We start from the raw sequence: 16,715 nt of genomic DNA, 5'->3' as shown, positions 1-16,715 counted from the left end.
TTTCTTTACATCCCTGTTAGTGAGCATTTCTCCTTTGCCAAGACAATCCATCCATCTGACAGGTGTGGCATATCAAGAGGCTGATTAAACAGCAAGATAATTACACAGGTGAACCTTGTGTTGGGGACAATAAAAGGCCACTGAAATGTGCAGTTGTCACAACACAATACCAGATGTCTCCAGTTGAGGGCGGGTGCAATTGGCATGCTGACTGCAGGAATGTCCACCAGAGCTGTTGCCAGAGAATTGAATGTTCATTTCTCTACCATAAGCTGCCTCCAACGTTGTTTTAGAGAATTTGGTAGTACGTCCAACCTGCCTCACAACCGCAGACCATGTGTAACCACGCCAGCCCAGGACCTCCACATCTGGCTTCTTCACCTGTGGGATCGTCTGACGAGCCACCCAGACAGCTGATGAAACTGTGGGTTTGCACAACCAAATCATTTCTGCACAAAATGGTCAGAAACAGTCTCAGGGAAGCTCATCTGCATGCGCGTCGTCCTCACCAGGGTCTTGACCTGACTGCAGTTCGGTGTTGTAACTGACTTCAGTGGGCAAATGCTCACCTTCGATGGCCACTGGCAAGCTAGAGAAGTGTGCTCTTCAGGGATGAATCCCGGTTGCAACTGTACCGGGCAGATGGAAAATGGCATCGTGTGGGCAAGGGGTTTGCTGATATCAACGTTGTGAACAGAGTGCCCCATGGTGGTGGGGCTATGGTATGGGCAGGCATAAGCAACAGACAGCGAACACAATTGCATTTTATCGATGGCAATTTGAATGCACAGAGATACCGTGACGAGATCCTGAGGCCAATTGTCGTGCCATTCATCCGCCGCCATCACCTCATGTTTCAGCATGATAATGCTTTACCCCATGTCGCAAGGATCTGTACACAATTCCTGGAAGCTGAAAATGGCCTGCATACTCACCAGGCATGTCACCCATTGAGCATGTTTGGGATGCTCTGGATCGACGTGTACGACAGCGTGTTCCAGTTCCTGCCAACATCCAGCAACTTCGCACAGCCATTGAAGCGTGGGACAACATTCCACAATCAACAGCCTGATCCACACCCCTACTTCTTTTTTTTTTAAAGGTATCTGTGACCAACAGATGCATATCTGTATTCCCAGTTATGGGAAATCCATAGATTAAGGGCTAATTTATTTATTTCAATTGACTGTTTTCCTTATATGAACTGTAACTCAGTAAAATCTTTGAAATTGTTGCATTTATATATTTTGTTCAGTGTATTTCATGTAATAACCATGGCAAACCTAAAGGTGACATCCAACCCAAACTGATATAACCTATAGCTCCCACTTGCACTCTATGCCTCCATTCCATGCACCCACACATTTGCAGGCCATCTTGCAGGCCTCTCTCCACTAGAAGGCTTAATGTGAAAAATCAGCCAGAAGAGGACTGGCCACCCCTCATAGCCTGGTTCCTCTCTAGGTTTCTTCCTAGGCTTTCGCCTTTCTAGGGAGTTTTTCCTAGCCACCGTGCTTCTACACCTGCATTACTAGCTGTTTGGGGTTTTAGGCTGGGTTTCTGTACAGCACTTCGAGATATTAGCTGATGTAAGAAGGGCTATATAAAATAAAATTGATTGATTGATTGATTAGGGTAAATAAGGCCGCTGGTTGCCTGGGCAACAGGCTACCCACCCCTTCAAGCCTACCCTTTACTCTGGTCCTATCAGGAGAGAGCAATAATGCACTACTGACAGGTCGCAACAAAGTGCAGCAGCACTTTCAAACTGTATTGCAAAAGGAGAGAGAAGAGGGGGGAGAGAGACAAAGGGGAGAGAGAAGGGGAGAGTAGAGGATGGGGAAGTAATTAAGGCAGGGAGAGGAGAGAATCCATGAAATGGAGAGGTAAAAGAGTGGAGAAAGAAGGAGGGCAGGTAGCGCAAAGCCCAGCCTATCTGTTTAGTTGGCGCCGGAGAGGATGGCTGCCGTTTTATGGACTCTTAACCAACTGTGCTAGTTTGTGTATTTTTTCTCATTGTAACTTATTTTGTACAGAATGTTGCTGCTACCGTCTCTTATGACCGAAAATAGCTTCTGGACATCAGAACAGCGATTACTCACCTTGAACTGGACAAATAATTTTTCTTTAATGAGTCGGACGAGAGGGATTTGCTCCAGACACCCGACAGGGCCCTCATCCCCGTCATTCGCAGTAGAAAGAAAAGGAGATATTGCGGAAGGAGATCGGGGTGCTTGGTAAGGAGCCGGCGACGAGTGGCTAATCTGCCTTTGCCATCGATACTATTGGCCAACTTACAATCGCTTGATAATAAAATGGACGAACTACAGGCACGAATATCCTACCAACGGGACATTAAAAACTGTAATATCTTATGTTTCACCGAGTCGTGGCTGAACGATGACATGAATAACATACAGCTGGCGGGTTATACACCGTATCGGCAGGATAGAACAGCAGCCTCTGGTAAGACAAGGGGTGGCGGTCAACGTATATTTGTAAACAACAGCTGGTGCACGATATCTAAGGAAGTCTTGAGGTTTTGCTCACCTGAGGTAGAGTATCTCATGATAAGCTGTAGACCACACTATCTACCAAGAGAGTTTTCATCTATATTCTTCGTAGCTGTCTATTTACCACCACAAACCGATGCTGGCACTAACACCGCACTCAATGAACTGTATACGGCCATAAGCAAACAGGAAAACGCTCATCCAGAGGCGGCGCTCCTAGTAGCCGGGGACTTTAATGCAGGGAAGCCTAATTTCTACCAGCATGTTAAATGTGCAACCAGAGGGAAAGAAAACTCTACACCACCTTTACTCCACACACAGAGACCCGTACAAAGCTCTCCCTCGCCCTCCATTTGGAAAATCTGACCATAATTCCATCCTCCTGATTCCTGTTTACAAGCAAAAACTAAAGCAGGAAGCACCAGTGACTCGGTCAATAAAAAAAGTGGTCAGATGAAGCAGATGCTAAGCTACAGGACTGTTTTGCTAGCACAGACTGGAATATGTTCCGGGATGCTTCCGATAGCATTGAGGAGTACACCACATCAGTCACTGGCTTCAACAATAAGTGCATCGATGACGTCGTCCCCACAGTGACTGTACGTACATACCCCAACCAGAAGCCATGGATTACAGGCAACATCCGCACTGAGCTAAAGGGTAGAGCTGCCGCTTTCAAGGAGCGGGACTCTAACCCGGAAGCTTATAAGAAATCCCGCTATGCCCTCCGACGAACCATCAAACAGGCAAAGCGTCAATAAAGGACTAAGATTGAATCGTACTACACCGGCTCCGATGCTCGTCGGATGTGGCAGGGCTTACAAACTATTACAGACTACAAAGGGAAGCACAGCCGCGAGCTGCCCAGTGACACAAGCCTACCAGATAGGCTAAATTACTTTTATGCTCACTTCGAGGCAAGTAACACTGAAACATGCATGAGAGCATAAGCTATTCCGGATGACTGTGTGATCACGCTCTCCGTAGCCGATGTGAGTAAGACCTTTAAACATGTCAACATTCACAATGCCGCAGGGCCAGATGGATTACCAGGACGTGTACTCCGAGCATGCGCTGACCAACTGGCAAGTGTCTTCACTGACATTTTCAAACTCTCCTTCTGAGTCTGTAATACCAACATGTTTCAAGCAGACCACCATAGTCCCTGTGCCCAAGAACACTAAGGTAACCTGCCTAAATGACTACTGACCCGTAGCACTCACATCTGTAGCCATGAAGTGCTTTGAAAGGCTGGTCATGGCCTATCTCCCGAGTGGCGCAGTGGTCTAAGGCACTGCATCGCAGTGCTAGCTGTGCCACTAGAGATCCTGGTTCGAATCCAGGCTCTGTCGTAGCTGGCCGTGACCGGGAGACCCATGGGAAGGCGCACAATTGGCCCAGCGTCGTCGTCCAGGGTAGGGGAGGGAATGGCCGGCAGGGATGTAGCTCAGTTGGTAGAGCATGGAGTTTGCAACGCCAGGGTTGTGGGTTAGATTCCCACGGGGGGCCAGTATAAAAAAATGTATGCACTAACTGTAAGTCACTCTGGATAAGAGCGTCTGCTAAATGACAAAAAAAAAAAAAAAATGTAATGGCTCACATCAGAAACCTATCATGGCTATCCCAGAATCCCTTGACCCACTTCAATTTGCATATCACCCCAACAGATCCACAGATGATGCAATCTCTATTGCGCTCCACACTGCCCTTTCCCACCTGGACCAAAGGAACACCTATGTGAGAGTGCTATTCATTGACTACAGCTCAGCGTTCAACACCATAGTGCCCTCAAAGCTCATCACTAAGCTAAGGACCCTGGGACTACACACCTCCCTCTGCAACTGGATCCTGGACTTCCTGACGGGCCGCCCCCAGGTGGTAAGGGTAGGTAACAACACATCCGCCACGCTGATCCTCAACACGGGGGCCCCTCAGGGGTGTGTGCTCAGTCCCCTCCTGTACTCCCTGTTCACTCATGACTGCATGGCCAGGCACGACTTCAACACCATCATTAAGTTTGCCGATGACACAACAGTGTTAGGCCTGATCACCGACAACGACGAGACAGCCTATAGGGAGGAGGTCAGAGACCTGGCCGTGCGGTGCCAGGACAACAACCTCTCCCTCAACATGACCAAGACAAAGGAGATGATTGTGGACTACAGGAAAAAGAAGAGGACCGAGCACGCCCCCATTCTCATTGACGGGGCTGTAGTGGAGCAGGTTGAGAGCTTCAAGTTCCTTGGTGTCCACATCACCAACGAACTATCATGGTCCAAACACACCAAGACAGTCGTGAAGAGGGCACGACAAAACCTATTCCACCTCAGGAGACTGAAAATATTTGGCATGGGTCCTCAGATCCTCAAAAGGTTCTACAGCTGCACCATCAAGAGCATCCTGACCGGTTTCATCACTGCCTGGTATGGCAACTGCTCGGCCTCCGACTGCAAGGCACTACAGAGGGTAGTGCGTACGGCCCAGTACATCACTGGGGCCAAGCTTCCTGCCATCCAGGACCTCTATACCAGGCGGTGTCAGAGGAAGGCCCTAAAAACTGTCAAAGACTCCAGCCACCCTAGTCATAGACTGTTCTCTCTGCTACCGCAGGGCAAGCGGTACCGGAGCGCCAGGTCTAGGTCCAAGAGGCTTCTAACCAGCTTCTACCCCCAAGCCATAAGACTCCTGAACATCTCAAATCAAATGGCTACCCAGACTATTTGCATTGCACCCCCCACCCCCCTTTTACGCTGCTGCTACTCTCTGTTTATGGTGTTGGGGGGACCAACACCATATTAATGCCCACATTATTATCTATGCATAGTCACTTTAATAACTCTACCTAGATGTACATATTACCCCAATAACCTCAACTAACCGGTGCCCCCACACATTGACTCGGTACCAGTACCCCCTGTATATAGCCTCGCTATATTTATTTTGACTGCTGTTCTTTAATTATTTGCTACTTTTATTATGCATCTTTTTTTTGGTATTCTTTCTTAAAACTGCATTGTTGGTTAAGGACTTGTAAGTAAGCATTTCACTAAGGCCTACACCTGTTGTATTCGGCGCATGTGACAAATACAATTTGATCTCCTCCCACACTAGCCACCATAACCATCAATCTGCCATCCATCCATCCATCCATCCCGCCACTCCTGAGCTGGCCTCCTCCTTTGAACCATGCCAGAGAGACAGCTGCCCGCTAGCTGACTGGAATAGATTATAAGATAGGAACTGAGAACTTTTCAATGAGAGCCATGGCTGGTCTGGAAAAGCTACAATACATGACCAAAAGTATGTGGACACCTTCTCGTCAAACATCTCATTCCAAAAATGTGGGCATTAATATGGTGTTGGTCCCCCCTTTGCTGCTATAACAGTCTCCACTGTTCTGGGAAGGCTTTCCTCAAGATGTTGCGGTGACTTGCTTCCATTCAGCCACAAAATTATTAGTGAAGTCGGGCAATGATGTTGGGCGAATAGGCCTGGCTTGCAGTCGGCGTTTCAATTCATCCCAAAGGTGTTCGATGGAGTTGAGGTCAGGGATCTGTGCAGGCCAGTCAAGTTCTTCCACACCGATCTGGACGAACCATTTCTGTATGGACCTCGCTTTGTGCACAGGGGCATTGTCATGCTGAAACAGGAAAGGGCCTTCCCCAAACTGCTGCCATAAAGTTGGAAGCACAGAATCATCTAGAATGTCATTGTATGCCGTAGCGTTAATATTTCCCTTCACTGGAACTAAGGGGCCTAGTACGAACCATGAAAAACAGCCCCAGACCATTATTTCTCCTCCAACAAAGTTTACAGTTGGCACTATGCATTGGGGCAGGTAGCGTTCTCCTGGCCAAACCCAGATTGATCCGTCGGACTGCCAGATGGTGAAATGTGATTCATCACTCCAGAGAACGCGTTTCAACTGCTCCAGAGTCCAATGGTGGTGAGCTTTACACCCCTCCAGCCGACGCTTGGCATTGCACATGGTGATCTTAGGCTTGTGTGCGGCTGCTCGGCCATTGAAACCCATTTCATGAAGCTCCCGACGAACAGTTCTTGTGCTGACGTTGCTTCCAAAGGCAGTTTGGAACTCGGTGGTGAGTGTTGCAACCGAGGACAGATTATATTTTACGTGCTACATGCTTCAGCACTCGGCGGTCCCGTTTTGTGAGCTTGTGTGGCCTACCACTTTATTGCTGAGCCGTTGTTGCTCCTAGATGTTTCCACTTCACAATAACAGCCCTTACTGTTGACCAGGGCAGAAATTTCAAGAACTGACTTGTTGCAAAGGTGGCATCCTATGACGGTGCCATTTTGAAAGTCACTGAGCACTTCAGTAAGGCCATTCTACTGCCAATGTTTGTCTATGGAGATTGCATGGCTGTGTGCTCAATTTCATACACCTGTCAGCAACGGGTGTGGCTGAAATAGCCAAATCCACTAATTCGAAGGGGTGTCCCACATACTTTTGTATATATTGTACATTTGCAGATCCTTTCCCTGCGCTTTAAACCACAGAAATTGCTCACAGACACGGAAAGTGTAGTTCAAATTGATGATACTAGCTCGATCGCTTCCAGCAGTTTAAGATCAGCTCAGCGTAACAAAAACAACCATCTACTTTCCTTTCGAACCTCAGCTACCAAATCAGCCAATGCGATCAATACCCAGTCAATAGTGTTATCCGAGGTATCAATAGGTAATGAACCAGGTGCCAGTGGAGCCATTAATGAACCAATAGAGGCACCCATAAGGTCTATATGTCTGAAACAACCTGAACATACTGGTGCAGCGTACTGGTGCAGAGTACTGGTCTGTATCCCAAATGGCACCCTCTTCCCTATATAGTGCACTTCTTTTGACCATGGCCCATAGGACCCAGTGAATGAGTGCTCTTGTTCAGGTTGTGCACTTGCTCACTTCCCTTCATGGATTTAAAAGGAAAGGACTGGTATAAGAGATACGGTGGAAACTCTCCAGCTCATGCTTACACCAATCCAATGCTTTGAAATGTGTGGGGAGGAGTTAGTTAAAATACCATTTATTGTCTGTTCACACAGAAATGTGGGTTTGCGTTATAAAACAATTCCTATTGTGTGCACACTTCAGTAAAAAAGGTAGCTTACAGCGATTCAGGCAGACTGGGATGAGAGCTGAGAACAAAAAGAGAAGTGCGTACCAAAACGAGAAGTGGAGACTCACCTGTCTTCTCTTTGATCTCACACAGAACGCTGAAGAGGGCGGGCTTCATTCTGTGACAGTTCAGGGCGTGTTTCCTGCCGGCGAGAAAGGAGAGACACAGGGGGGAGAAGAAAGAGAGAGTGAGTTGGAGGTAAGATTAGGACAAGCAGGCATATATTCTAGTCATTTCATAGCATGTGCTGCTCCATGGCAAAGCGAGATAGCTTGGATTCGATGAGGTTCGTCCATCCAGCGTTGCTCTAGTAGTGCAAGGTTCTGTATTAGTGGATTTATAAAAGCTAATATAAAAAAGGCTCGAGACAATTGTATCATCACAGGAATTAAACAAAGAAATGATACCACAATGGCTAGATTTTTACATCTGGGTTACAAACTCTGATATTAATGAATGACAAAGATATAGGTCTAGGATACACTCACAGTTTCACATCTTGGTCCCCCATAGCACTGTAATTAAGTTCCCTCCCAAGCAATTTTGGGGGAAAGCATTCTCTGCTGAACACCCACTCAGCGACACTTGACTTTTAATTATATTTTAAACTCTCAATTATAACATTAAATTATGTAAAAACACAAACTAATGGGCCAGGCTTCATCACTGCTTAGTACTAGCTGTACACCAGTGGTAGTCAAGGCCTTACTACTGACGGGCACACAGGGCATGTGCCCTGGGGCCCCGACCTCCAGGGGTCCCCCCAACCAAATTATTATTAATATTTCTGGCAGCAGGCCCCCAACTAAAACTTAGTTACAGACCCAAAACTGCTCTGATAGCATATGAACATGGCATAAGCCATGGCAGAATGTGTAGAATAGCAGGAAATTTGCTTTAAAACTGCAAAATTCTCTCAACATGGCAAAATGTGTAAAATAGCAGGATTACCACTGGCAGTCATTGCAAAGCTCACGAGCTGCATGCGACTCTCAGGAACTTAAATGGCGGCTCGTGAAAATACATTTTTAGTAAGGGGTCCTTGCCTAGGGGCTCATAATGGGGGCGTTGACATTGAAGTTTGAAAATCCCTGACACACCACACACACACAGAAACATGACTCACATATCCCTCATTGCTCTGATCTGTGCAGCTTCAGTAAAGAGCTTAATATTGAGCCCTTCCAGAGTGTCATGATAAGTCCCTAGAGCTGTGGGACTGAAGGAAACCTTTATGAATTTATTTTTGCATCTACGCCTATTTATAAACCACAAAACATTTCATTTTCAAACTTAGGTGTGTTCAGAAAATATGAAATACATTGGGAGATCATGTGCTGAAATACACGACAGCTAAAACGTACATTCATGAATTTGATGGATAACAAAAAAATTGACAAATACAGGTAAAAATAATACTACCCAGAAAGGGGAGGTTGACAAAGGTACAAATGTGTTCAACTGATCAGCTGTTTTGAAACATTCCCGACACAGGCATCAGAGAGAGAATGAAACAACCATGATACAACAGATGAATATGAGTAGGCAACACCTAACCTCAACTCCAGTTGTGTCCATGTAGTAGGCCTAAGCTAGGCTATATCATATTGGGAAATGCGTGAGTATTTATATGCTATTTATATGTATATTGATGTGTCTGCCGATAACGAGGGGATTGTTCGTTACATTACTCGTTCGAGTGAGTGTATAATTGTGTCCACCTGTGTGTCAGTCTTAATTACATGTTTTATTTCACCTTTATTTACACAGGTTTGTCTCACTGAGCTAAAATGTTATTTTGCAAGAGAGCTGTTCAGGTAAAAACCATTGTTTTTAAATCACTGCTGGATTTGAGTGGGAGAAGGGCCATGGAGGGAGGTGGGGAGTCAGGGGGGGGTATGAGCAGGAGCAGGGGGAGGTGTGGCGCTCGTGCTCTCATGGGGCATGCGGTCGGTCCTGTGAGTCCTGTAGACCTGTACACTACTGACCTGTGCTGGAAGTTGAGCGGCAGGCCACCCCCTGCCGTGCCCCCCCCAGCTCCCCCTCCCTCTGCGGGGTCATCTGATCCACCCCAGTGCGCCGGCGACTCCTCTGGCCAGCATCTGGACATGGGGTAACAGGGGGAGAGGGTGAGGGGGCGGGCAGGACAGGTAGAGTGGTAGTGCACTAGCAGGGCACTGTTGTTGTCGTCGTCTCCTCATCTGTTATCTCCGCTGCCACCCAAATAGTAAAAAACATTAGCCATCCTACCACACTAGGTCAGACCTGTACGTAGTGCACTAGCCGGGGCACTGTGTTGTCCTTCCATCTCATCTGTTCTTTCCTGCCATCCTGCCCAGACAGCAGCAACAACACCCCCCCCCACACACACACACACACACTCCAGGTCCGTATAAGGGCTATGTATGTATGCAAGGGGCCCCACAGGTGACATGCATGGCCTAGGCAGGCTACATTTGATGGCGTGTGTCTGTGTATGTAGAGATATCCCAATCCAAAGCAGAAGTCACCTCATTTGGCCCTCTCGTTTCAAGTGATAGGAGAGCATTTAGTCCAAAATCAAAGGCTAAAACTAGGGCTAATCCATGATGGGCTATATCATATCCAAGTCGAAAATCAACCGTCAATTGACTCTTTCTCCACCCTGCTGCTGTATGGAAATAGGTAATTGACTGTGTCATCCCTGGCAAGTTTTCAAATGTTTACTGTGTGTATATGTATCTTGTTTAACTTTTGATAGATTTTTATTTTAATCTAGCCAACATCTGCTGAGAGAAACTACCAGTGAATAATTTCACTGATCGAGAGCATCACAGGTCTTCAGATCTGCATATACACCTAATTAGGGTTGTCGACATCCTCATTGCAAGGAAACAAAACATGAAGACTACATTTCCTGAGGAAAACAGTACTAATGTTGGAAACAAACAGCCTTACATTGTCACCCAGAATCACATTTATTTTCCAAGCTATAGCACAAAATATTTTACATGCAGTAGATTTTTTTGCCTGCTTTGTGTTTTCCTTTTTGCCAAGGAACATCTGGTATCGTAGTTTCGCGGTACTGGTATCGTGACCACCCTACACCTAATAATAGGCCTTACCTGCTGCCTAAGAGTTTCCGACTCCATCCTCAGATGAGAAGGCTGAACACATGTAAACAACAGGATGTACTAAGGAGTAGGAGTGGTGGTGTGGTAGAACTCCTTTAGAAGTGCCAGAGACGCATGCTCGGTCTAGCCTATGGCAAACATATTAAGTGCCTTCTTCACAGGCTCATTGAACCCCTTCTCAGAACAATGTTGCCTATGTTTAATTGTTCCAAAAAGCGGGCTTTATGTTTGAATGCATAGTCAGAGTAATGGTGGTGTGGTGTGACTATTTTATTAGAATCAGAGATGCCCTGATGTGGATTGTAATCCATGTCTCAAATAAATGCTAGGCCTACCTATTCATGCTCCGAGAGATGCTTGGCAAGTCATTAAAAAAAAGAATGAACTGCTCAACTCTGAACACCGCTCAGACACTGAATATAAATATATAGCACAGCCGCCATCTAAAAACACACACAACCACATCATGCACAGCACCATAGACATTGAGAGAAAGAAAGAGGTCTTCAACATTGCAAACACACTAACATTATTTTGGGCCTAATTTATTTATTGAACAGGTACTCCAGTTAGTTAATTACGTCTTCAAAGTTATACCCTTAACATTAAAGGCAATATCCTTGAGTTCAGAGTCATCATAGGCAGCACGTGTAGCGTCCAGCCTCTCCCCCCATCTCATTAATAGAAACTCGATTTTCGGACAGCTGCACTCCCGTACACATTATAGGAGAATTGATTGCACCCCGGCACAAAATGAAAACGATGCACACCACCAGGGAGGGAGTGAATTAATTAAGAGAACCAGGTGGTCAAATGTGGGGTGGAAAATCACTAGCTAATGACACATCACACACACTGGCCACAGTCTCGCATTGGGACAGCCGCGTCTTTTGTTCACAATTCTGATGCTCCTCCCCCCCCCCCCCGACTTCAGCGGACCTATGGCGCCTTAGCGCCACATGGCACATGAATATGGGTAATTTTCTTATTATCATGCACACACACACCAAGAGTCATGATATGCAAACAGATATATTATGCAGACATTAACAAGTGAAGTGAGAGACCTAAAATATGAATGATTGCTCTGTCAAAACACGTGACTGATTAACATGTCCTATACCTACACCATGCTATTATATTTCAATAACCATGTTGATGTGTCATATCAGATATGGCGATGCGAATCATTTTTACAAGCCCACACAAGTGAAGTCCTTCCAACATTTTAACTAACGACCATTTGAATTTCAAAAGCTCATCACCGACAGCGACGGCTCAATTAAAGGCAGCCTGATTATCTATGCTAATGACAATGTAGGAGATTAATCAAGTGTATTTACATTCGTCCAAACTGGCACCCTATTCCTTTTTTAAATGTATTTATATATATATATATATATATATATATATAAGTGCACTACGTCCAAAGTAGTGCACTATATAGGGAATATGGTAACATTTGGGACGCATCCTTAATGGTCCTTGCTATCCGGGATCTTTGGGATGTCCTTACCCCCATGGAAGTTTAAATGTACAATGGCTAAGGTAAGAGTTAAGGTTAGGTAAGGGTTATGGGATTTCAAATAGCACTAACACGTCATTTATCTAGCGGGGCTCACAATTTGGCAGGCCTGCGATGGGACCAAATGGTTTGATTGAGCTTGCATGTGTTCACAGTGACATAGACTTATTATTATTTTTCACTAAATTAACGCTAAATGTAATTGAAAGAGGAAAACAGTGACATTGCAGAACGTTCATCCACTTTGTATTAAAAAGATGGTGGTCTGACGCACACTATCATCACTTGGAGGTAGGTTTAGTAATAGTGGACAGTACAATGTGCCGAGATTAAATACTAACACTTTGCAGCAGAGTTAAACAAGTTGAAATATGTTTTTACAAGTGTATACTGGAAATGTATTTCTATTCCATGCACTAGTGTCACATGGCATGAGCATTTGACGACAGCCAAAAACTTGTTTAAACTTAACACCTTGGGGGAAACTTCAGTTTATGTAGTTGTGCCCACTCTTCAAGAGATATAGGTGAACCGACTAGGTATCATAGATCTGAATGTTACATTTTACATAATCCGGGTAACATTGTTTGCCCTGGCTTTCCAACAACCTAGGAACTAATCAGATGGCCTATTCGCATATAACGGTACATCAAAACATGAAATGAGGCACAGATGCCACTGTGTGTGAAAATCACAATGCAATGAGAGATTATCTAATCTTGAGCTGTAGAACACTTTCATATTACATCAAAATAATTTCACAAATGCTAAATATACACTTACTGCTTTAATCGGTTTTAAACACAGTTGCAGCCGATAATATTTTTCAGTGACAACGTTCGTGTTGCGCCAGTCTTCCGTTTACACACAGGGGTTCGGAGACGCTGATATGAAAGATAAATTGCTTATGTTTGAAAAACTGTACCACAAGCGATGCATGTTAACGTTTAGCGTAAGCGGTGGGGCTCTTAACACAACTCCCCTGGCCAGAAGATACTATTGTCACTAGGCGTTAAAGGTGGTTAGCATCTATGAATGGGCAAAGCCTGGGGTGTCAAACAAATTTTTCCCCAGGGGCCGCATTTCGGTCTTCAACGAGGTCTGGAGAGCTGCACTGAATGTGTTGTATTTCCCTGCCTTCATAATTTGCTAAAAATTTAATTTAATTTGATGCTACCTGACTGTTTAGCTTTCATTTTTGTGATTTTTTAGCGAGCTGGACAGTCAGGAAAAGCTATTAATGTAGGTCCATTATAATTTCTACAGTTTCGATTTGGTTTTAGTCATTTTAAAGTATTTTAACTTAGTTTTCCCCCACACAAAAATAATGATTTTACTCAAACAGCCGGCCCCTAGGCCATATGTTTAACACCCCTGGGCTAGGCTGTAGTATACCATTATATTATGTGTGTATGTTTCAGGAGCCTGTTTACTTTATTGTGTAGCCCACCATTAAATTATTAGAATCCTCTGTTGTTGACAAACCACAAGTGACTGAAAAAAAGCAAGGTGCATTATATAAAAAATATCCATTATTGTACTGTACCAGGCAAAGAGCAATTGACAGAACACGAAGACAGCATGAACAAAAACATATCTTGTCTCATCTTCGCTCCATATTTCCCTCTCAGTACGTTTCTTACCTGGCCTGCGCCTCGTCCAGGCTTTCGTCTGTGATGGCCATGATCTGTTGTAGAATATCCCCAATGTCTTGTTGCGGTTGACCGAGCTGTTTCCTAACCGAGTCTGGGTCGCCAACGTCGCCTTGCGATAACCCGCCGAGTCCGGCGAGACCCGCCAGCATTCGCGTCTGATCATCCATATCTACTTTCAAAGAAACCTCGCTCCTTTTCTCACAATCGAATACACACAATTAGCCAGATAGCTAGCTAACAATGAAACCCCCAGCGCAAATCATACGCCACTGGCTGATAGTAATTAATTACAGCCAGCTACTTTACCTAAAAATTTAAATTCCAAAGCAGTTCCACATTCATAAACGATTTGTGCTGCTCGCCGTTGTCAATAACCACGGTAAGCTAGCGAATAAATGCTACTAGCTAAGCAACTGGCAAGGTAGCTGTGTAGCCCTAAGAAACATACAGGGAAAAAAAAGAAGCAACGGACACATGCACTATCTAGGGAGCTGGCAGACAGCGCCTCTCGCTAAAACAAGAAGAAAGGCGTTCTGTCCGGCGAATAAAATATGCATTCAAAATAATGCAAAAATAAAATATGCATTCAAAATAATGCAAAAATAAAGACAAAACAAAATGTGCAAACACCTTGCTAGCTAGATGCATACATCAATAATCAAACTTGCGGTGGTTCAAAGGAGCTTATCAAAACAGAGCATTGTTTTCCCAGACTGGAAAAAGCTGCGCGAGGACCAGTGTGCATCGTTCACAGAACACCAGCTCGCGCTAGCTAGTGTGGCTAATTACCAAATGTGTTAGCTAAGTAGCCAGTTAGCTAGGTTCTTCAAGTGCAGAAAACAAATTCGTATGGCATCGGTAAAGAAAATAGCTAAATGACTATAAGTTGACAGCAATAACACTAGCTATGCAAATAACAGGCAAAATGTGTGTGAATTTGGGTAACAATGCTAGCGCAAGTAACTAACAGTAGCAAGCTAAGTTAATTAAAAGTGGCTAACGATGTTAGCGAGGACCACAATGCTAAAGCTCAAAACATAGCTAGCTTGATGTGATAAAATCTAATCACACCATCAGAATCACAACTGATTGATCAATTCCAAACTAAATGTAGCAAGTGGGCTATGCTAGTTTAAACGGCAAAGACCCTGTCATGCTAAATAGCTAGCTAGTTAGCTAACAACAAGATGATCACCCGTGTATTTTTACGGGTCCTCAGCTGGGACAGTCACTCTCCTCCCACATAAAAATCACGTTTGAGGAAAAAAATGTTTGCTGAAAGTTATAATGGCATTATTTTCCACCGGCCAGCCACGGCAAGTTGAATTCCCTTACACGCTTGGTGTGTTTTCTCTGATATTTTTGCTGGATAAAGGTTGGCGTTTCCCTTTAATGTTTTCTCATGAAGCCACAACCAACTCTGACCATACAATCTCGAGCATTCAATGCAAGATGCTACGACGTCACCGTCCATAGGCTGTCAGATTGTATTTTATGAGATATTTTCTTGTTTCATATAAACTAAACCAGGGCCATATGAAAAACTTCAGTCGGCTATTTTAGACTTTTGTTTTGAACCACTGTTGCGCTCCCTTCCCTGACATGAAGACCCATGTCATCTGTATGACCCTAAACCGTGCTAGCCCACTGAGCTAAGGTTGGCAATTAGGCATTCAGGTCACAGGCATGGTAACTTTTTATGCGAAAGGACTTCAGCTACAGTAGTATCCTGACAAGAGGTCTTGCTTGTCTTGTGGCACAGGTGGTACACAAAGGTTGCAGGGGGCAGATCAAGGTGTTGAGTTTGAATTAGGTTGGTACAAAAGTGTAAGTCTGACACAATTATAATTAGTAGTGTAAGGTTTATTTACTGTCAAGATCACCTCAACACTAAACTGTCAATCGATTGAATTACCACCACGCTCCACCCATGGACCAAATCAATGACTGACTCACACAGTAACTGGGACCAATACATTTAAATGTTTACACTTTAGTCATTTAGCAGACACTCTTATCCAGAGCAACTTACAGTTAGTGAGTGCATACATTATTTTATTTTTCATACTGGCCCCCCGTGGGAAGAGAACCCACAACCCTGGCGTTGCAAACGCCATGCTCTACCAACTGAGCTACATCCCTGCCGGCCATTCCCTCCCCTACCCTGGACAACGCTGGGCCAATTGTGCGCCGCCCCATGGGTCTCCCGGTCGCAGCCGGCTACGACAGAGCCTGGATTCGAACCAGGATCTCTAGTGGCACAGCTAGCACTCCGATGCAGTGCCTTAGACCGCTGCGCCACTCGGGAGAAGTGGCTTTAGATGCTTTATGAAGCATCTTATAGTCTACTAAAAATGAGTTCTGTCAAATTGGAACAAATCACACCATCAAATAGGCCAATATTAAACAGAAGGACATGTTCAGAAACATCCAATGAATGAAACATCCGATCTTATGTATTTTAGTGCGAGAAATATGGACAGCACAGATTGAATACAAGTGTCCTCATTTCTTTTCTGCAAACGTGGACGATTTTGCTGCCGTTTATCACTCAGATGAGAGAGCAGCTCCGCTAGATGAATTGGAGACTGAATAGACATGGAGAGAAGGCTGGCTGCTGTGCTGGAATTATGAGTGTGCACGCCACGAAGGGGAGTGCACGGGACAAAACTGGCCATGGATTATGCTGACGCTCGGCACATCCCTCTTCTACAGTCTATGCCTAATCAATCTGAAGTTAGAGAAGAGAGAGGGGGTAGAGTTCATAAAGAC

The 16,715-nt window shown here is 44.9% G+C and overlaps 1 protein-coding gene across 5 annotated transcripts in view; it reads right to left on the bottom strand.

Annotated features, from left to right (window-relative positions):
- The window catches only part of LOC121569749 (pre-B-cell leukemia transcription factor 1), a 57,480-nt gene extending 42,165 nt beyond the window's left edge, over positions 1 to 15,315 (bottom strand). The window contains exons 1-3 of one of the 5 annotated variants that reach the window (XM_041880915.2): positions 13,932 to 15,315; positions 9,639 to 9,752; positions 7,719 to 7,792 (exon numbers count right to left, since the gene is read on the bottom strand). In XM_041880915.2, the coding sequence (XP_041736849.2) occupies positions 7,719 to 7,792; positions 9,639 to 9,752; positions 13,932 to 14,110 (367 nt within the window). In that variant the 5' untranslated portion in view covers positions 14,111 to 15,315. The remainder of the gene's footprint in view (positions 1 to 7,718; positions 7,793 to 9,638; positions 9,753 to 13,931) is intronic. The other 4 variants (XM_041880913.2, XM_041880917.2, XM_041880916.2 and 1 more) reach the window with 4 other exon arrangements.
- Between the last annotated feature and the right edge of the window lie 1,400 nt (positions 15,316 to 16,715).

This window comes from Coregonus clupeaformis, chromosome 7, assembly GCF_020615455.1.
Source record: "Coregonus clupeaformis isolate EN_2021a chromosome 7, ASM2061545v1, whole genome shotgun sequence".
In the NCBI taxonomy this organism is placed as follows: Eukaryota; Metazoa; Chordata; class Actinopteri; order Salmoniformes; family Salmonidae; genus Coregonus; species Coregonus clupeaformis.
The sequence above is the reverse complement of the archived record's forward strand: the minus strand, read 5'-3'. Positions and strand labels throughout refer to the sequence as shown.